The sequence below is a fragment of the Penicillium pulvis genome (genome assembly GCF_028828015.1).
Source record: "Penicillium pulvis strain IBT 33274 chromosome Unknown scaffold_8_segment0_segment0, whole genome shotgun sequence".
NCBI classification, from domain to species: domain Eukaryota; kingdom Fungi; phylum Ascomycota; class Eurotiomycetes; order Eurotiales; family Aspergillaceae; genus Penicillium; species Penicillium pulvis.
This window is the reverse complement of record NW_026643080.1, coordinates 5,893,994-5,914,547: the sequence shown is the minus strand read 5'-3', so window position 1 is coordinate 5,914,547 and position 20,554 is coordinate 5,893,994. Positions and strand designations below refer to the sequence as shown.

Below are 20,554 nucleotides of genomic sequence, written 5' to 3'. Positions count from 1 at the left end.
GTCGGAGCGCGGTCATGAACGTGCGGAGTATATCGGTTATGCCGGCTTTCGGCACTAAACCAGATACTACATGGCTTTTCAATTGCCTCACCATGGGAATCCTCGTTCAACCATCTTTTGGACGTTGACTTGCTTTAAATACTCGAAGTAAAAGTCCGATATAACCGATGAAATCACTGGACAATGCGGTAAAATTATTAAATCAAGCTCACAAGACAATACGTTATATAGCAGCTCAATGCGTGACTTAGATTCGACTCTTATGAGTTTAGCGACAGAAACCTGGATAGAAATGAACGTCTTCTTATTTGATGTTAGTCTATTCTCGATGTCTAGCTTCTATGGTAACAGTGTAATCATTTTGACCTTCTATAACGGAAAATTTCGAAAATCCACTTCTCCAAGTCCAGTGCTCTCCAGTGCATGTGCCAGATCCTTGCAAGTTATTAATTCAAACTCCCCTCATGCTGTTAGGATCCATTCATCAGTGCGCTCTCCTCATGTCAACCTTGACGGTCAACATTGTGGTGATTTTGGCAAAGTGATGACTTCATGCGACGATGAAAGATGCCGTAAGTATTGCACATTCCACTATCGCTCGAAAGGCATCGAGCAGATTAAAATTGCCACTGTTCTAGCCAGTTTCCGAGCAATTCCGGCGTGACTGGGCCAAGTCGCGCCATCGTCGCACTCCCCTTTCTCGCCTGCTTCACGCTGACTTCTGCTGACAGCACACTCCCAGCCAGCGCCCGGTAGAAGTCCAGAAGCTTCAACGCCGGCTTTGCGCGCACCTCATCCTCACTGGGCGAACGCACGGCCTCCAGATTGCGGAGCCAGTCTTCGAAAGCCATGATCTTCACCCCAGGATATTTATTTTGGATGGCTGGCACCAAGCTGTCCCACTTGACCTGATTCGGGTTCACGAGATGGTAGACTCCATGTGGATGACGCTCTTGTTCATCCAGACGGGTACTGGTGAGGTCAATGGCGATCTGAGCGAGAACATTCTAAGCATTGATGATATTAGCCATTTTGTTCTTTAGATGTTGTATGCGTACCAAATCAGAAAATGATGGAGATGAAAAGCTGGAAACATACCACAGGTACCCAATCCACCTGATACGCACCCAGATCGGCAGGCGCTACACCCATTGCAATACTTGTCTTCACTAGGCTTGGCAGCCACTCATCAACATTCCATAAGCCCTGCTGTGTTGTAGGGCCTCCAATCTGCCCGACCCGAAGTACCGTTGTCGGGATGCCAGCGTCGCGTGCAGCTGCCAAGCATAGCTGCTCACCTATATACTTGGACTCGCCGTAGCCCTGCTCCATCACAGCATTGGACTCGATTGGGGCCTCGGGCACGGTCGAACCCATGGTAGCCGAATCCCACCCGCCGATGGTGCTGACCGAGGAGACGAAGGTGAAATGGGCGCGCGCGGCGCTACGGTGGCTGAACCACAGAAACTCCAGCACGCCACGCAGGTGTGGGTCTTCGAAAGATTCCAGTGGGTGGTTAAAGTTGACTTTCCAGGCATTGTGGACAACCAGATTTACTGAGCCTAACAACTTGCTGTAGGTCGCGTCGGGAAGGCCGAATTGGGCCGCCCCAAACGAAACAGTGAGGAATTCAACCCGGGCAGGGTCGTCCAGCAAGCTAGGATCAAGCCCTTTGCTGATAAAGCCTGCACGCTGACGACTCTGTGCGTTGTCGGAGCGGTTAAAGCAGTAGACTTTGGCAACCTTGGGGTCTTTGAGGAACTGATGGAGGAGGTACCCGCCCAAGGAGCCAGTAGAGCCGGTGAGAATGACAGTTGTTTGACTGGGACGATTGGTTGGAAGTGCAAGTCGAGGGGGAGTTGGGAAGTATATTTTTCAACCGTCTTAGCGAGACGCTCAGCCCGTGGAATGGTGCTTGTCTGGGAGCGACCCTGGAGGACATCGGCGAGGTATTGAGCTAATTGTGCAGTCGTTGAGTGGGCGTAGATATGTTGCTGATTGATGGTAAAAGTGATTTCTTTCTGCATTCGAGCGGCGACAGCAGTGTTTAATGCCCGGGCAAGCTGAATGGTTTGCAGCGAGTCCAGTCCGGCCTCGTATAGGTCCTCCTCGTTCTTGATGTCGGGACGGGAGAGCAACTTCATGACCAAATTGCGAACGTAGTCGCGGAGGGGCTCCAATTCCAGCGACTTGGGCAGCGGTGGCACGTCCGCGGCCTCATTTGCCTCATTTGCCTCATAGATAGCCTCAATCTCCTTCTGGTAGTCACTGGTGATGGTGCGCCGCTGCTTCGTGCCCTTGGGCGTCAACTTGAAGGGCTTGTCAGGGGAGGCCAACTGAATCTTGTTCTTCGAGACGCGCCCATACTTGGGCACAGTCTCGTTTGCTCTCTCAACCTTTGGCCAAATGGTCTCTACAAAAGCATGCTCGTCTTCCACGGCTGCAATGGGTTCAACCAATAGTGACGTTTGGAATCGACCTTGACCAAGCACTATGGCATGCTTGACAGATGGATGGCTCTCCACCATCTCCTCCAGCGATACTGGGTTGAGCTTCTCCCCATTACACAGAACAAGAAGGTCATCTTTTCGGCCGTGATATTTCCACAGCTCGGGACGCTCAGAATGCTGCACGAAAAGGTCGTTGGTATGGTATTCGTTTAGATGGGGAAATGTGTGGAAGATGCCATGTATCCGACGGCTGTCAGGGCATCGCGGAATGATAAGCTCATATAGTCCGTCACCCTGAGGTTCCATCTTTACCCCATATGCGGGATTCCATTCGAAGCAGCCCCAGACCTTCTCGCCTTGTGGCACAAACGAGCTGAGCAGGCCCATCTCGCTGGATCCGAAGAGGGTAATGACTTTGGTGTCGGCTTCTAGGGCATCGCCAACCTCAGGGGCCAGTGGCGCACCCCCAAAATATACGGCATCGAGAGTACGAAGAGCCGCGCGTGCAGTGGATGAGTCAACCATGTCGACTAGGAGAGAAGGTGCCAGTAGAGCGGCGGTGGGGTGGGTCGCCTGGATCACATCGACGATCAAATTTGTAGACATCGGTTTATCCGGACACATGACAAAAGCGATGCCGTGAAATATGGACTCAGTGAAGGCCATCAGCCCCATGAGATGGAACAGCGGGGTAGTGGACAGCACTAGCTGGCCGGGCTCGAGGTCGAAGAATACGCTTGCCCGGCGTCCTTGTGGACGAGGAAGATAGGCTCCAGTATCTATAGTCGCAAGGAAGCCGTGTGTGAGAGGTGCCGGCTTTGGCATGCCTGTTGTGCCAGAGCTATGGATGATAATGGCAATCTCATTCTCGGCCATTTGAAAGCTCTTTTCGAATGGGTATGGGGAGGCATTCGACTCCAGAAGCTCTTTCAAGGACGGAATTTCGAAAACCTCCGTGCTGGTATGGACAGCTTGGATCTCGGAGACACGACGCTGCTTATCCGGCGTATAGATGAATTTTTGACAATGGGTAGCAGTAAGGATATGCTTGTAACCTTCATCTGATAGACGGGTAGAAACGAGGAGGGGCTAGAACTGGTCAGTATATTACATGATGCCGAAAATGGCCATTGCAGAACGTATCGTACCTGGTAGCCAGTCTTATGGCAGGCCAGTATGAGAAACAAGTATCGGACATCATTACTGCCCATATAAGCGATGGTTTCGGGGTGTTGGGCGCGGCCGACGTGTTTTTCGATCCAGTGAGCGCAAGCATCTACTGCACGAGCGAGGCCATCAAAGGTCAACTCCTGATAGCCATCGGCTACGTCGGAACCTTTGGGAATGAGCCCAACAAGATCGCTCGGCGCCGATCGCGCGCGATGATCGACAATCGTCGGCCAGAGCAGTTTGCCGAATTGATCTGCCATGGATGATGGATGTGCGGTTGTAAACTTTGAATGAACCTGCAAAGCACGAATGGAAGGTTGGCAATAGTAATTTTCAAAAGTCAGAGATAGAACAGTAAACAAGATATACAGGAAGAGCGTTGTCTGGGAACGAGTAAATGGGCGAGGGTGCCGGCGCAATTTGTAGGCTGGCCATCTCTCTCATGCTCGAACAAAATGCCGGCATCCGAAGGCTGACATTTTTTTTCTTTGGAATACAATTGAATACCGCAATGACGGTCTGAAACTACTCTCAGTATCGCAAGGAGTCGGTGGACCCTGGACTCTGCAGTTCCTCGGCATAACACGCACTAGTGTTGGCTTCGACGCCACGCGGGCAGATTCCACGGGAGTGAGCGGCCCAGGTGTGGGTCTAATGCTTAGCTACGAGCGAAATAATTCATTCCATCCGGGAGTTTCAAGCCACGACATGAAAGTACAAGCATCAAGGGCGCAGAGCAGTAGCACGCAGTACCGATGACCGCTGCCGAATCTCCATTCTGCAGTTTGCTGCAGGATTAATGATGTCAGTCGAGCGCCTTGCAAATTGGCTTACCACATCGGTGCCACATAACATGACGAATCGAATGATAGAGAAGCCTGTAAAGAGCAAGATTAGGTCGAGAAGGGGTCCCTAAAGTGGGTATCTATGGTGGATACTGAAATATTAGGGTGAGACTAGGGAAGCAACGGCAATCGGCACTGAAATTGTCTCAGATTTGGAGCGTCATTATTCGGACATAGCAATTTTCCAATTGGACATGCCACTTTCCAAATTGGGAAAAAATGGTATTTGTATTGCAGACGAGTATTTCCACGGTCACATGACCTGTTCCATCCACTACACAACTCACTGGTTTACCTTTCATTAGCTAGATTTGACTGAACTGAACTCAAGTTTACATTATCAATTTATAGGGCTTAGTATGAGAACCGAAACAAGATCATGTTTGTGTGTAAATTCTTTGTTCTAATGAGATAGTCTACCTAGTCATGTGACTATGAACATACTCGATCGAAATACAGATACCAGGTTTTCCCAATATGGAAAGTGTTATGTCCAACTAGAAATGATCCGAGCGTTTTCGGGGGGTCTTGCCCAGTTAGGCATGGCGGTAGTACGCTTAGTCCCTGAATGTGTACTTTGGCCAAGATAAAGTACAAGGAACGATACACTGATCGGACCTTATCATTTCAGCACAAGCTTGACAAGCCTTCGCCATCCGTGGATCGTTGCCGAGTTTGATCCACTTTTTGCTGTCTTCATTCATCGGAGTGGAAGTACTTGTGCAGTGCGAAACCCTTGGGAAAGTCATAGATATAATCGTACGACCAGATTTCTGCCTGGATCAACTATGTAATTTTCGAGTCAAACCAGTGACACATGGCAAAAGATCGACGAAGTTGGAGTTGTCGAACTTCGTGGTTATCCTGCTTTGCTTCCTGCGTTTGGGGAAGTCATGTGTCAGCAGGAGTAGCTGAGCCCGCTGACGTAAAGTGTACGAGCCTCAAGCATACAGTACATGAGCGTACATCGGCTCCGAAGCCACTTAGACCTATTGGATCGTTTCAGTTGCTTTCTAGGCTTTAGCTATCGATGTGGATACCATGTATATCTCCAAATGTCTACGGTCGACGATGGGGTCAGAATATTTCACTCCGGCCTGGGCAAGTCCTAGGCCGGTCGAAGCCGGTGATGGCTTTGTCTGGTTCTCCATTACGTCACCCGAGTTCAAGAAACAGAGAAACGAACATTGCAAAGACAATGCATCAACAATCATTGTTCGAGAGAGCCTGGGCCCCAAATGATATGCCCCACTCGTAATCTCCCCTTTCTTTCGCCAGACAATACACTGGCTCCTTGCTACCTCGATATCGGGTTTCACCAGCTTTACCACCGCCTCGATGGAGGCACATAGTCTCAGCACAATTATTGAAAGCCACCGGCCAGACCTCGAATATTACGAGCGTATTTATCGCGAGATACATACATCGCCGGAGCTGTCGGGCCAGGAGAAGCAAACGTCCACAACAGTGGAAAATCATCTCAGAGATTTGGGATTTGAGGTTCATGCGAGGATTGGAGGCTATGGGGTTGCCGGAATCTTGAACAATGGATCAGGCGCTACCATTTTACTCAGAGCTGATATGGATGCTTTGCCAATGAAGGAGAAGACAGGCCTCCCATACGCTAGTCAACGAGTGGCTAAAGATGCGGATGGGAACGAGAGACCTGTAGCGCACGCCTGTGGGCATGACTTTCACGTCATCAGTTTGATGGCGAGTGCGGCTCTCATGTGCTCAGCTCGCCATGAGTGGTCCGGATCCTTAGTTTGCGTGTTCCAGCCGGCCGAAGAAACTCTCTCCGGGGCGCAGGCGATGATCGACGATGGGCTACTTGACAAGATTCCGAAACCGGACTTGGTCCTCGCTCAACATGTAATGCGCATGAGAGCCGGCCAAGTGAGCGTCCGTAGTGGTCGTTTTCTGACCGCAGCCGACTCGTTTGAAGTTCGAATTACTGGACAGGGCGGTCATGCGTCCACCCCTGATGTTTGTATTGACCCGGTTGTTATCGGTGCCGCTGTTGTGTTACGCTTGCAGACTATTGTGAGTCGCGAAGTCAACCCTCATGACTTAGCAATCGTTTCGTGCGGAAGCATTAATGCCGGTTACAATGCCAATATCATACCGGACAAGTGCATCATTCGGATCAATGTGAGGACCTATGATCCCAAGACACGCAAGCGGGTTATCGAGTCAATTGAACGTATTGTTAAAGCAGAATGCCTCGCTTCGGGTGTAACCGAGAAGCCTACAATCTGCTCCTTGACATCAGCCCCTGCAACAGTGAATGACGATGAAGTCGCCACCGCCTTGGGGAAGGTATTTAGCTCCTATTTCCAGGAGGAATTTGTCGAGGGCGAACCTACTACTGCAAGTGAAGACTTTTCTCTTTTGGCTACCGCAGCGAATGCACCATATGCGATGTGGACATTCGGCGGTATCGATGAAAGGACCTGGGACGAAGCGGTTCAAAACGATACTCTTCACAAGTTAGGTGGCAACCACTCCCCCTACTTTGCTCCGGTGCTTGAACCAACCTTGAAAACGGGAGTGGACGCAATGTCTGTCAGCGCTTTGCACTTTCTACAGAGACATTCTCGAGGGTGAAAGCCAGCCTGGCGTCCTAGCTCACCACAGAAGCACAACTAACTTCTAAATGTGTCATGTTATATTGCCAAAGCGCAATCTTTGGAGTACCTAACTTTCTTGGCCAGGGCCATATGAAAGTGCATCTCATCTAATATTAATTACCACTTCACTGTTGAAACATTACTTATTTGCTTGCGGTACTTCATCGGGCTCATGACCACCTGCATAGAGCGAGCGTGCAGTAGCTCAACAAATAGACAAAACAGAGAAGTTCCATAATATTTCCCTCTCGTTCAGGATAGAAACATCCACAACTATCTAGATGTCGTTTTGTGCATCTTACAGATCTGAAATCGGGATTGTGTAAGCAAGAAAGAGATGTCCAAATTAATAGGCTGTTGGAAATAGACATATATATATCAGACCCATAAACACTGAAATATTTCAATGCCGTATCCGACAACGCGGGCGGATCAACATTATATGATGTTTGAATAGCCTCCCAGAAGACTAGGTACTATTGGTACCGATTGGGCCGCAATAATCGAAACAGCCTCGCAAGAAAAGATCCGAAACTAATCAATTTATTGCAAATCTATTGACGACCTTTAAAGTGTCCAAGCCCAATCGGATCGTCTCAGTCCGAGGTCAGACCCAATGACGTATTTGGTCTCCACAGAGCCAGAAGTACCTAACATCAAAACCATCCTTGAAGGTTGAGAGGCGATGTAATGATAAATAGAGTATGTAAAAGGCTTAAAAGTCCCAAGTACTAAATTTCAAATACCTCAAAATTAACTGCCATAAGGCCCAGAAACAGTCTTCCCAGCTTTTTGAGTGACTATCTCCATCTCGCTGGACAAAGACGAAGAAAGAGCCCCCACATCAGTAATGACATTGACAAAATCATACCCAATATCAACATATTTCTTCGCCTGGGCACCACTGCTACAGAAAATGCCCGCCTTCTTACCAGCCGCGTGAGCCGAAGCAAGGATCTTTTGAATAGCCTGTTCAAGCTGCGGGGCAAAAGCACCCTCCACAGGGTACCCGATATTGTTACCAAGATCGAAGGGACCAACAAACAATAAGTCAAGCCCATCAATAGCTGCGATCTCATCAACCGCTTCCAGGGCCTCTTGCGTCTCAATTTGAACAGAAAGAAGAATGTTCTCGTTTGCTTCCTTTAGATACTGAGTGGCTGTAACGTTCGGACCAAATCGGTCCATTGGGAATGGGGAGCCGAAGCCCCGGCGTCCTTGTGGTGGGAACCGACCTGCCTCGACGAACGATTTGGCGTCTTCAACGGTGCGCACCAGAGGTGCGAGGACTCCGTGAGCTCCGGCATCAAGGGCACCTGTGCGCTGTAATTAGAAAGTAGATAGGTGATGGGAGCGGGGTCATTGATACGTTTAATCATCCAGGACTGAAAGTCTGGCACTCGGACAATGGGGCTGCTTCCATATGAGGTTATAGCTGGGATAGCTTCATGCATTGCGGCATCTGGAGAAGTCAGTATTTCTGGGATTGGTTCAATTGGGTACTTCTGCCTCACCGTCAATGTTGCCATGTTCACAGTCCACCAGGACCCAGTCGTATCCAGCTCGGGCTAAGGTGCGAGATAGATTGCTACCAGGTAGCATCTGCCAAACTCCCAAGGCAGGTCGTTCGCCCTGTTTGAGGACGGCTTTGACGCGGTTGGTTCCTTGCATGGTGGCGTTCCGGACACAACGCTTTTCAATTTGAGATAAAAAGAAATTGCGAATTAGATTTTGAAAGAGCCTGAAATTTCGATACAAATATAGGTCGCAGGAAGTTCAAATGCTGGATTGAAGCAGCAACTGAGTGCCCCGCGCCTTTATATTCGGGACTAGTGGGTCTATCCATGTCCGAATCGGATCGTCATGTTCCGGATACTTGACTTCATAATCACGACTGTTCAATACTTCTTTCCCAATATCTTACAGGAAAAGGCATAGGGAAAGAATTATATAGCATGCCCAGGTGTGTATCTACCGACCTCATCTCACGTTCAACCGTTCAAGCACCGGTCGATCTGTCTAGCCATCCGCAAGCATTCCTCATCACGCAGGGTGGTGGTAAAAAGTTGAATGGAGCACGGTGTGCCTTTGAGCTGATCATAGTCATCTGTATAAATTAAAGGTATTAAAAGAGTTCTTCCAGGCATTTCGGGTAAGGTTGGACTCACAGTCGGGGGCTATCTGATCTTCTTTGAGCTCAAGCGTCTTCCCGGCATCTTGCTCGTCCACTTCTCCAAACGGCAGGACGCACGATGGATACTAGAAAAATAAGTTAGCGACATTCCACAAGACAAAGTCCAAAAAACCCTACATCTAAGCAGTTCAAGAAAGTGGTGTAAGGAGCCATGCCAAACATATCGTGTGGCACAGCAGTATTTTGAGCTGGAGGTGCAATGCATATGTCAAGGTCGTGCTGCACCCACAGCTTGCGATAAGCCTCGCGCAGCTCCGCTCGTCGTACATTGAGCAGAGCTAGCTTCTCCATTCGATCAAGGGTGCTCGTATCTGGTAGGGTTGGCTTGATAAATTTCCCAAGTGTCTCAAATAGCTTCACGATATGACCAATAGCTGGCACAACGGGCTCACCCGCTGATTCGATAAGCTTCCTTGCGTTCTGGTCAAGATTGAATATCGCCCACGCAATCTCGTTTGCCTCAACAACTCTGCAATCCTTTTCATCTAGACGGATTATTTGGTGACCCTGGGCTTCCAGCAAGCCAACTGCTTCGTTCAAGACTCTCCGGATAGGTGGATGAAGAGGGAAGACGGATGATTCGGGAACAACGCCGATCCTGAGAACTGGTTTGGTATCGACCTGTCTCCATGGAATGTCGTGAATACTGGAATCGTAGTTTGCAGGGCGAGCGTTGAATAGCAACTGAAAGAATGTTTCGATTCCACTCAGATCCATTGAAAGTGGTCCAATACAGGATAGAACGAATTTCATTCCGGGTGTAGTGCAGACACGCATTCCACCGTTGGGAACTCTGGACGCGCTGGGCCTGAAACCGTATGTTCCACAACAGTGAGCTGGAATTCGGACGGAACCTGGGATTGGATTAGACGATAAGTACATTCGTGAGGCTGTTTTGCTTGATTGACGTACCACCAATATCTGTTCCCAGTCCAAGAGGCGAACCCCGAAGGGCGATCAGAGCGCCTTCTCCACCGCTAGAGCCACCAGGTCCCAGCGTGGTGTTCCAGGGATTCAGAGTGCGCCCAAAGACATTATTGTGAGAATCAGCTGTCTGGTACAGATTAGTCCTGGAACTTCTGAGGAGGTAAATGAGTAAGTACCATCATTGTTTGTGGCACGTTTGTCTTAACGTAGAGTACAGCGCCAAGGTCCAGAAGAATATCCACAAGAGCCGAATTCTCGGTGGACACATCATCCAAAAATGAAACCATCCCGATACTCGCATCTCTTCCTTTGAAGCGGAAATTATCCTTGATACTGATGGGAAGACCGTGGAGTGGACCTGCTAATTTCCCTTGGGCTCTCAGGCCATCCAGGTATTGAGCTCGCTCCTGAGCTTCCTCAAACATAGTCTCGGCGAGACAAGATACCTTCAGGCTATTAGATGGGATTTCAAGAGAAAATTTCATATGATGCCACATACCAACTGTTGTGCAACGGCAGCACGTTTGCAATAGGCCAAAGTCACCTCAACCGAGGTAAGGCTACCAGTTGCTAATGCAGAGATCAGGCCAGATAACGTGTACCCTTCTGTGATATTGATTTCGAGGTCTGTCAAAATTCCTGATTCACGAATTGCTCCGGATCGAATGAAGTCGTTCTTATGTTCCGATAAGGGGGCATCGAATTTGGCCATGAATTGGTCTGACACTCTCCACTCAGACGGGATTCTTTTAGCGCATTCCTCTCGCTTTTTTGCGACTCTTGCCTGCCAAGAATCTGCTTGATTGACGGTGCCCATTTTAGTATACGGCACGTGCTATTGAGTGTTAAGAAACCTTTGGTTGCGACTTTCGGGGTGCTGAGTGTTAGATGCTGAGCATTAGAGTGTCCAAGGTTCTTCAGTCTGGAAAAGGGATATGGAATATATATGTTATCGGACCACCTGCAAAGATTGACAAGAAGGAACAAAGCGACATTGTGCCCACAAAAGACGTGCGGCAAGCTCCGAGAAATGTTACTAAATTGCGTGAAAGAAACGCAAACCGATAGGATGCCTCGGCTGGAAGTGGGGTTACGAGGCGGGGGTCGTAGATATCTGAAGCACGGACTGAAGATTGGTTACATGGTTTCATTCCGCTATCGCGCTTTCGTATCTCATTCGTTCGCCTAAGTTGGCTTGTATTTTGCCGACCTTATACGAATATCGAGAACAATGCATTTCACTGGTTATCTCGGCTACTTCCTAGGCTGTGGATGAATGGGCGCGTAGTCTATATTGATGCAGTGTCAGCTCCCTTCTATACCCCACGGTTGTTATACGGTAGTAATTGGTGCTTCTAGGAGTGACTTCGCATACCTTCTTTTAAACGATACTATGTAGATCAATGCTTAACTTCTAGCAGCTAGTCATCGAATCGTTCTGTCACCTGTGACAAATACCACTACTCATCCAAATGTAGAAGTAAAGTCAGATATGAAGTTGCATTTCTAGAATTGCTTCCTGGAAAGAAGAGAGATAACATGGCAGGATCTCTAAATATTATGGGTGCTTCACATTATGAAATCCTAAGAATGAGATCCGTCCTGATGTATGTCCTAGAGCGACGAGGTTATCTTTAAACGCCAGACAGCCAGGTCGATAACCAAATGGAAGCCTCAGAACCTTCCAGGTGGTCATTGACGACTATCCACTGGTTGTTCTGCATAAATATATCGAACATTGGTCGAATCGCCGCATTATCAAGCCAAGCCTTGATATCAAGGAATCCTCAGTCTGTACAAGGATAATGGCCATCTGGAGAGGACCCCAATCGAGTGACTACTCTCTTGACGTTCAATGGAGATTGAGAAGTGCGCGAAAAGGCACCCCATAGCAAAATCATCCGGTCCTCTAGGCTGGACGCGAGGAGTCGGCTGTCGAGAGAAAATGCGACAGAGCAAATTGTGGCATCAGAGGTTTTGAAAATATGCAGTGTGAAGCCACTAGTGACACTCCAGATCCTTATTGTTTGATCTCCCGAACTTGACGCTAATAGTAGACCATCGAAGGAAAAAGCCAGAGATGTTATTGCATCTATATGGCCCGTAAGTACTTGCTGGCAAGAACCAGACAGAGTATCCCACAACATGATTTCCGTAGTAAGGGAGCCGGAGGCCAGCAGGCGATCTTCAGGGGAGAATGACATCGACCTAACCCAACCTGCATGACCTTGTAAAATGTGCTCAGATCTTTGTTCGGGTGCCTGGGAGACATTTTTCTTCATGTTTGTCTATCAACGAGTCGAATGCAGCGTCATTCACAATAGGCAGCTTCTCATCCAGATCCTCATTGCGGTCAGTAGTAGACTCAGTACAACTGCGATCACTATCAATAGAATTACTCCTCACTTACTGATACTGATGGAACCATAATTGGTCCCTATCTGCGACCCGAAGTTTGAGTCTCCGAAGTTTACTCTGACTTGAAGAGGTTTAAGCAGTGTCTATGTTGTGAAAACGTGACAGCATGCCAGCTGAGCCCCGCCATTTCAAGAGACCCCGCTTCAGGATTCCACATGTTAGAATCCATCAAACCAATGTGTGGTATTAGAGGATAGCTGGATTAGATTTGGGTTGGGGATCAAGGGTTTATATTTCGAGGTTCAAGAGGTAAACCAATTTTTGCACATTACTGTAATATGTCATTTTGCCATTGATTTCCACTGATTTTGGGGCCTGGTAAACTCACGGCGAAAAGAATCACGTTCATGGTCACATTGGAGCACGGACCTTGGTTGAGAAAGAAAAAAGAGAGAATAAACTGGTGTCAGCTTTCTTTCCATGATTAAGACACTACCACGAACACCTTTTGCAGCTTCTTGCTATGGAATGATGTTCTCCAAATCCCCCCAACTAAGCACTTTTCTTGAGTCTCTGCTGATTCACATGATACCAAGAAGGCTACAGTGATTACAAAGAGAAGTGTCGAAAATACTGAAAGAACAGATAGAAAGAATACTGTTCAGATCAATATTCGCTGTGCAAGAACTAAAAGTTAGATGAAGAAAGTGCCCGTGGATGCAGGTCAGAAACAATGCATCTAATAAAGACAAAACAAACCGAGAATCCCAAATACCAGGGCACTACGTATTACACAGGCAGCCGGGGCCCCTATCCTCGCGACGGGAGGTCATATGATTGTCCCGCCAGTGTTCATAGGTGCCTTCAGGAATCAGGCCCAGTAGCTGCAGTCTATAAATCATATACGATGCCCAGCATTGGCAGCTTTGCGCTGGGACAGAGAAGGCTTGGTCCTCGACTATGGCACCAGCGGAGGCAGGAATGCGAGCCAGAAAGTTCCTGCTCTCAAAGCTCCAGCTGTCGAATCTCTTGTTGGGCTCAATAGCAAGCTCGTAAGAGCCAGGAGCTCCAATGGAATGGAAGTATGTGCATGTGACAGCACCTGGGTGGTGCAGCAGAAGAATCCAGTGAATGGGGTATGGAGGTTCCGACTTGCAGATGGCAACGTAGAGATCATAGTATGCATAGTCAATGCGTGGCATGCTGACCTAGGTTAAGTGATGGCTAGAAGTTAGAAGGGAAGTGATCAAAGCAATTGAAGAGGAATGGGTAGACTTAGGCCGTTTTGTGTTCTGATTGTTGGCTGTGGTGATGAGACTTTGATTTCAACGAGGATTTGACCCTTGTTATAGTCATTTTTTTGAAGATTTGCCCTTGAAGTATCTAAACTTAGTTGGGCATGTCTTTGATTAAGAGAACAATAGGCAAAGCCCGTGCTACCCGTGAATAGTTTTTGAGTAACCACATTTAGGCACCCTGCCTTTGAGCCCTGCTTGGGATCTCTATCATAGACAATAAAAAAAGGGACAAATAGACAAGGGGAGAAATGAACAAAGAGGAACAATAAAGCAAATGACCTTGTGATTTTTGCAGAGAAGAAATCATTTGTTCCATCTCATTGAGGTCTTCGAAACAGCCCGAATCGACTCGAATGGTAGGATTCAGCGCTTTGTATAGATATGAATAGGCAGACTTGGAACTAGAGTCCACTAAGCACGCCGAAAGATAATCTTTAGGTGCCAACGAAACACAATTTGTGATTAAGCCAAGTGAAGGGATATGGGCACCAGAGTATTAAAAAATTCGTTCTCCCAATTCGTCCGTATCTAGATTACAATCACTGGGCTCCTATTGGATAGCATAAGTGTTGAACCACCATAATCTCGTGACAGAATCATGTAGAATTTCGTACATGAACAACCACATCAGCATCCAAAGAGTTAGACCTATCATAGCTGAGGTATTTGCAAGAATGCAGGTCCGATCACAAAGCCCCGATCAACTTTGCAGCATGCGAATTTGGGGTCCAAACCGCGGGAGCCGCAACGCACAATGATCTGCAGGGAATTTAACCGATAACTGTGCTAGCCCCGGGTGAAACAGGTTAAAGGATCATTCGAGCTGCACTTCGATCAATAATTTTGATCTGATTTGATCGTGACTGTGAAATGGCAAAAGGTCCGAGAGCTAGCGACGTGGCTGAGTGGGGAGATGGTGGATGATCAACCACTAGAGATGATCGACCCCAACACCCACGGCGCGAAATAATGTTCCCCAGCCCTGCGCCCTTGGCGTAGTTGGAGTCCTCAGCCTTGTCGGTATTTAATTTTCATGTCATTTCTCTCATGAACCATGCTGCCCTGGAAAGGGATTCCTATGTTTTGATACCACCCAGCGCGCTCCCGAGTCTCCCTGATGGAGATTCGCCCCGTGGGCGCGCCAGTGACGTCCGGATCGTCTGAGTCGCCCGATTCCCACCCACCGTCCGCCCCGCCTCGTAAACGAGTACGCCGCTGGCACCACCGAGGGTTCACAGGTTGCTCAACCTGTCGCCGCCGCCATGTTCGATGCGACGAAGATTCCCCCTCATGCAAAAATTGTACAAGGCTGGGGCTCGAGTGCGATGGGACACAGGGTCGAATGACCTTTAAGGTCTATGGCCCCACTCAAAGCCAGGAACCACCACCGATCATAGCACCCAAGAAGCGGAAGAAGAGAGAATCGAAGCCAAGCAAGGCGATCCCTGGTACCGGAACACTCGTGATAAAGAAGGAGGAAGTGGATGAGCCATGGGAAGCTGTTGTGGTGTCTCCGACCACTTTACCGCAACAATCACAGATCAATTTTGTTTACCACGAACCTCGGCCGGCGAACCTCGTGCCCGCGAGTGTCCAAACAACGGACGATCGCTACTTCACCCATTTTATCGATCAGGTCTCCACCCTCCTTATTATTTACGATAATTCTATCAACACCAATCCATATCGAAGGCACTTTCCCGATTTTGCGCGCTCTTCCCCTTCCATGGTGGGTGCCATGGAGGCACTGGGCGCATTACATTTGGCCAATACTTCTGTCGGACCGCAGCGCATTTCGCATATCCAGCAGGCGATGAGTAAATACGGTGAAGTTGTTCAAATTTTCCGGGGCCGGTACGCTCGGCCGAGCCAACAATTGGGAATGACCGACTTCGCAACATGCTTGTTGCTCTGTCTTTTCGAGGTTCGTCTATGGATCGCGGAAGAGGATCAAGGTGGAACAATTATTGACAGATTATACAGATGATGGACTCCCAAAACCATAACTGGGCCGTGCATCTCAAGGGTGCCCGTGAGATCTACAACCTTCTTTTCTATCCCCACACTGGCGGTACCTCCACTCGTGAAAACCAGAGAGTTGCTGAGTGTAATCACCCTCTCCGATCATTCCTTGTGTCTTTGCTGTCATACCTCGACGTGGCTGGTGCATGTGCCACACCTGGTGGGACCGTTGTCGAAGGGAATTATTGGAAAACCCTCGGAGGCGGGTGGGAATACAACCTAGGGACACCTAGCTTGTCATCATCCACAATTCCCGACAACCCGACCTTAGTCGAATTGCGACACGCATGGTCAGGAATGATGGAGGTCCAGACAGCGATCAGTACTTTTGCTCGTGATAAACAGTGGATGCCTCCCGACCAGCAGGACATGGTCTACAAGGACATTTTCAATCGATTGGTGGTGTGGCGTGCTAGCACGCCAATCAGCCTCCAGCTCCTGGGTGATATGGAACTCGACGATGAAAGCCTGCGTCAATTCCCTTTTCCTGATATGTTGGAGTATGTTGGATGCGTTGAGGCGTATGAGAAAGCGACCTTTGTACATCTACATCAAATTGCTGGTACGGGTCGACCGCACTGGATCACCGATCGAACTTACTTGGATATGCTCATCAGTCGTATTCTCACCCTGATCCGCAAGTTATCTAAGGGTGTTGGACAGTTAGCCATCTTATGGCCTCTCTTCATCGCTGGACAAGAGACGCGCAATGAAGATGAACAAAAATACGTTCGCCAAACAATGGAGGAGCTGAAACGCTTTGGCTTCAAAAACGTTGACAAGGGCCTTGAATTGCTTGAGGGAGTATGGTTCAAACGACGAGCATTCCCTGAAGGCTGGACCGAGACCTTGGATGAAATCCAGTCCAATATTCTCCTACCTTGACGACTCCACAATCTTGACGGACAAGCCCCTTTTGACGACCACTGAACTCGAGCCTATATGACTTGCATCACTTACGATAGACCTCACATACTGGAGACCATCCAGTCACGCACATAGTTTTGGCACGTACATTTCATACGCCATAAACATCAATTTACGAACCTCATGATATGACCAGCCTTCTCTTTTCTCAAGTATTCGAATAGTCTCAGTCTCAGAAAATATCAGCCCATGCAATGCACGGATCGCTACTGAGAAAGCTCACGCGGGTCCCAAGTGGGGCCCGTATTCAGCCGGTTTTTGGTGGGCTTCATAACCACGAATCAGCAACAAGTTCGACCTTGTTTTTTCCCTTGGAAAATTATGTTGCGCCATCATCCTCTCCACTTGGATGCGTCCCCGCTGAAATCATGGAACCTTTCCCAGGCGGCGAACCACGGGTTAGCATTCAGATCATCGGAGCTCCTTCCATCCACCCTCCTAAGTTCCCACTAAGCAGGCTAGACGCGGTCGGCGCCTTAAAATCAAAAAAGAAAAAACATAGCTCTGTACGGACCAGACAGCTCCGGCATTTGAACAAATTGCTTCGGAAATCGGAACGTAGGTTAGCGCTTCTTGCTCAATCGTGATCCTTGTACCATCGTTCTGGTAAATTTCAAGATTAAAATGGGAGCAAATTCGCAGGTTGAAAACGGGCTTACTGCAGGGGATCAAGCTCAAACTTAACAGCAAAGACCTGCGGGTGATAACTCCTCCCTGAGCCATTCCAAGATAGGTTACTGCAGTGGACTCCCTAATCTTCCCGTTCGGTGGGGTTGGCAGCGTTCCTGACCGGGGGCGAGAAACGGAACCATAATTCGCGGCGGAAGTCAATCGGGGAAATTTTCATCTTCGCTTTTGGACCTGTGTTCGATCTGCGACACAAGGATAACCTTGTAAACTCAACGTCTTCTCCATTTTCAGCCCTGCAAGTTCTTCCCCTCGTAATTAGGTCATCGGGAAACTCCTTAATTCGCGGATATGGCGCAAGATCTCGCGGTCGACGGTCGCGAAGACCTGCATCCCGTTGGTGAGGGCGATCTGAATGAGAATGGAGCTAAGGATGATGCTGCTTTGCTGGTAAGTGGTTGCAATTGCACATATTTCTGGGTTTTTCATGTCTTGAAGCTGTGGACTAACTTCTATTGCAGCAAACCATGGGATATAAGCCGGTAGGATCAAGTCTATCTGATACATGGTATATAGGATCGGCAATTGATAATATTCCTCGATTCAGGTGCTTCATCGGACTTACACGCTCTTTGAGAACTTTGCGACTACTTTTGGTGGGTAGAATTACGATCTTTCGGCGCAGAATTTCACTAAAGTTTGATATAGCTGCGCTTTACTTCGTTGGTGGTGTGCGCGTCACCTACAGTACCGGTATCGCGGCAGGTGGAAACCTAGCCTATTGGACTAGTTACCTCGTCACCCTGGTCTTCACTTTCATCACGGCAGCCGTAATTGCCGAGGTTTGCTCGGCTTCTCCATCTGCGGGTTCGATTTACCTCTGGGCGGCGGAAGCCGGCGGCCCTCGTTATGGCCGTCTGCTGGGATTCATTGTTGCTTGGTGGAGTACCACAGCATGGACCACCTTCTGTGCTAGTAACACCCAAGCTGCTGCGAACTATATGCTTGCTGTATGTCTAAGATGATCTCAGCAGTCATTCTCCCGTATTAACATTTTCTAGGAACTCACTGTCTTTAACGTTGATTTCCCCAAAGACACTGACAGTGTTAAATTCCGCGCTGTGCAATGGATTTGTACTGAAGTTTTGCTTGCTCTGGCTGCCCTTCTGAACTTCATGCCTCGTAAGCTCGGCTCCCTCGGGTGTTCTCTGTCATTATCACTGACGCAAATTCTCAGCTCGCTACTTCAAGTATGTCTTCTGGGTATCCGCTGGGTTCGTCATGTTGGACTTCTTCCTCAATCTTATCTGGTTGCCCATCGGTGCTGCCAACACATGGGGTTTCCGCTCCACCCACGAGGCTTTCATGACAACCTACAACGGAACGGGCGCCCCCGATGGCTGGAACTGGTGTCTGTCTTACCTGGCCACGGCCGGTATTCTGATCGGTTTCGATGCCTCTGGTCACGTTGCTGAAGAGACTAAGAATGCATCCATCACTGCGGCCCGCGGTATCTTCTGGAGCACCGTCGCTAGTGGTATTGGTGGCCTGGCTACCATTATCCTCTTCTTGTTCTGTGCGGTAAGTACTAAGCACAAGGTCAAAGATAATATCTGGGCTTTGCTGATCCATATAGCCTACCGCCGACGTGCTCATGGGCTTCGGATCCCCGCAGCCTTTCGTGCCATTATACGCGGTTGTTTTGGGTAAGGGCGGTCACGTCTTCATGAATATTGTGTGCATTGTCGCTCTTTGGCTGGTAAGATCCGAAATGCCCTTGGCAATACCTGCATTCTAACAATATTAGAACACTGCTATTGCCATCATTGCCGCCTCTCGTCTCGTCTTTGCCGTCGCCCGTGATGGTGTCCTCCCATTCTCGGGCTGGGTGTCCAAAATCCACGACGGCCAGCCGCGCAATGCCGTTATCGTAGTTTGGGGTGTCGCGGCCCTTGTCACTTGCACCATCCTGCCCTCCAACGTGGCTTTCACTTCCCTCGTTTCAGCAGCCGGTGTTCCCAGCGCCGCCGCCTACGGTCTCATCTGCCTCGGTCGCCTATTCTGTACCCCTACGCGCTTCCCCAAGCCGCAATGGAGTCTTGGTCGCTGGAGCAAGCCCTTCCAGTTCATCGGTGTTTTCTGGAACGGATGGGTCGTGGCTGTCTTGTTCTCGCCATATGAGTGGCCCGTTACCGGAGCTAACCTTAATTGTTCGTGACCCCCATCCACCTCCTGTTTGTGTTCCTCAATCTAATCAATCTATACCAGATGCTCCTATCATCATGGGAGGTGTCACCATCATTGCATTGGTCTGCTACTTCATCATGCCAGAAAGCGCCTGGCTCCCGAATGAGCGGATCACGCATTTCATCGACTCGAAGGGTGCCACCGAGACGGTCGAGGAGTTTGAATCCTCGACCCACGAGCCAAATGCCGACCGAACGTGATATTAAGATATCACCCGGTCCACCCTTCTCGTCTATGCCTCCCTCGCTTTTGGCGCGTGTTTTAGTTTCCTCACCACGCCTCGCGGAAAATTACTTTGGCTAATCGTCTTAATTGACAACATCGTTGCAGTTTGCCATTTTCTGATCATTTGATCATTCTTCAGAGACCATGGGTACCCGTGGTTTTCTGAGGGCATTGCAGCACGATTGACGGGTGTTCGGGGCTTTACCTAAAGCCTCGTTCTGAGACCTTACCGTTAGAACTTGATCTGGATAATACCAGCGAAAGGACATCAACTTAGCTAGAATCAGACTGTGATCCCTGCTCTTACTAGTTTCAGTGAATGAATATTGAACATCTTTTGTTGGATTTGAGTCTCCCATACATGTATTCTCGTAGCCGAAATTGGTAGCATAGTAGTATGGTAGTCTGATCTACCCTGGGCTAGTAGAGGATACTAGTAGAACCAGTCTTTGAAGTCAACTCATTCGTACCGATCTAATAGAGCTAAATATAGGTTTCCAGGTATATAAGTTTCCGAGCATAAAGGCTGTATCAGTGGTAGCCAATCCTGGAATGCGGGGAAACCACGGAATTCACGCCGACATATTGATCCGACACCCCTCATCTCTGCAGAACCATGTGAACATTTAAACTC

At 48.8% G+C, this 20,554-nt stretch overlaps 7 protein-coding genes across 7 annotated transcripts; 3 read left to right on the top strand and 4 right to left on the bottom strand.

Moving 5' to 3' along the window:
- Positions 1-617: 617 nt before the first annotated feature.
- N7503_011645 (NRPS-like enzyme) lies at positions 618-3,880 on the bottom strand (the record flags this gene model as incomplete). Its single annotated transcript, XM_057071191.1, has 4 exons — positions 618-1,007; positions 1,099-1,751; positions 1,778-3,539; positions 3,599-3,880. 4 exons carry the CDS (start codon positions 3,878-3,880, stop codon positions 618-620), a joined length of 3,087 nt encoding a protein of 1,028 aa, XP_056917802.1.
- A 1,923-nt stretch (positions 3,881-5,803) lies between these two features.
- N7503_011644 (amidohydrolase) lies at positions 5,804-7,072 on the top strand (the record flags this gene model as incomplete). Its single annotated transcript, XM_057071190.1, has 1 exon — positions 5,804-7,072. The coding sequence occupies one exon, from the start codon at positions 5,804-5,806 to the stop codon at positions 7,070-7,072; it is 1,269 nt and encodes a 422-aa protein (XP_056917801.1).
- A 776-nt stretch (positions 7,073-7,848) lies between these two features.
- N7503_011643 (HpcH/HpaI aldolase family protein) lies at positions 7,849-8,766 on the bottom strand (the record flags this gene model as incomplete). The annotated part of the gene is made up of 3 exons (XM_057071189.1): positions 7,849-8,411; positions 8,465-8,557; positions 8,610-8,766. The coding sequence occupies 3 exons, from the start codon at positions 8,764-8,766 to the stop codon at positions 7,849-7,851; spliced, it is 813 nt and encodes a 270-aa protein (XP_056917800.1).
- Positions 8,767-9,086: 320 nt separating this feature from the next.
- Positions 9,087-11,033, bottom strand: N7503_011642 (putative general amidase; the record flags this gene model as incomplete). Its single annotated transcript, XM_057071188.1, has 6 exons — positions 9,087-9,202; positions 9,264-9,354; positions 9,407-10,143; positions 10,202-10,343; positions 10,393-10,662; positions 10,716-11,033. 6 exons carry the CDS (start codon positions 11,031-11,033, stop codon positions 9,087-9,089), a joined length of 1,674 nt encoding a protein of 557 aa, XP_056917799.1.
- Positions 11,034-13,356: 2,323 nt separating this feature from the next.
- Positions 13,357-13,776, bottom strand: N7503_011641 (uncharacterized protein; the record flags this gene model as incomplete). The annotated part of the gene is made up of 1 exon (XM_057071187.1): positions 13,357-13,776. The coding sequence occupies one exon, from the start codon at positions 13,774-13,776 to the stop codon at positions 13,357-13,359; it is 420 nt and encodes a 139-aa protein (XP_056917798.1).
- Positions 13,777-14,989: 1,213 nt separating this feature from the next.
- Positions 14,990-16,954, top strand: N7503_011640 (Zn(II)2Cys6 transcription factor; the record flags this gene model as incomplete). The annotated part of the gene is made up of 2 exons (XM_057071186.1): positions 14,990-15,796; positions 15,856-16,954. The coding sequence occupies 2 exons, from the start codon at positions 14,990-14,992 to the stop codon at positions 16,777-16,779; spliced, it is 1,731 nt and encodes a 576-aa protein (XP_056917797.1). The 3' UTR covers positions 16,780-16,954.
- An 845-nt stretch (positions 16,955-17,799) lies between these two features.
- On the top strand, positions 17,800-19,895 carry N7503_011639 (putative amino acid permease; the record flags this gene model as incomplete). Its single annotated transcript, XM_057071185.1, has 9 exons — positions 17,800-17,898; positions 17,970-17,990; positions 18,056-18,104; positions 18,157-18,458; positions 18,510-18,630; positions 18,686-19,029; positions 19,085-19,207; positions 19,256-19,658; positions 19,717-19,895. The coding sequence occupies 9 exons, from the start codon at positions 17,800-17,802 to the stop codon at positions 19,893-19,895; spliced, it is 1,641 nt and encodes a 546-aa protein (XP_056917796.1).
- Between the last annotated feature and the right edge of the window lie 659 nt (positions 19,896-20,554).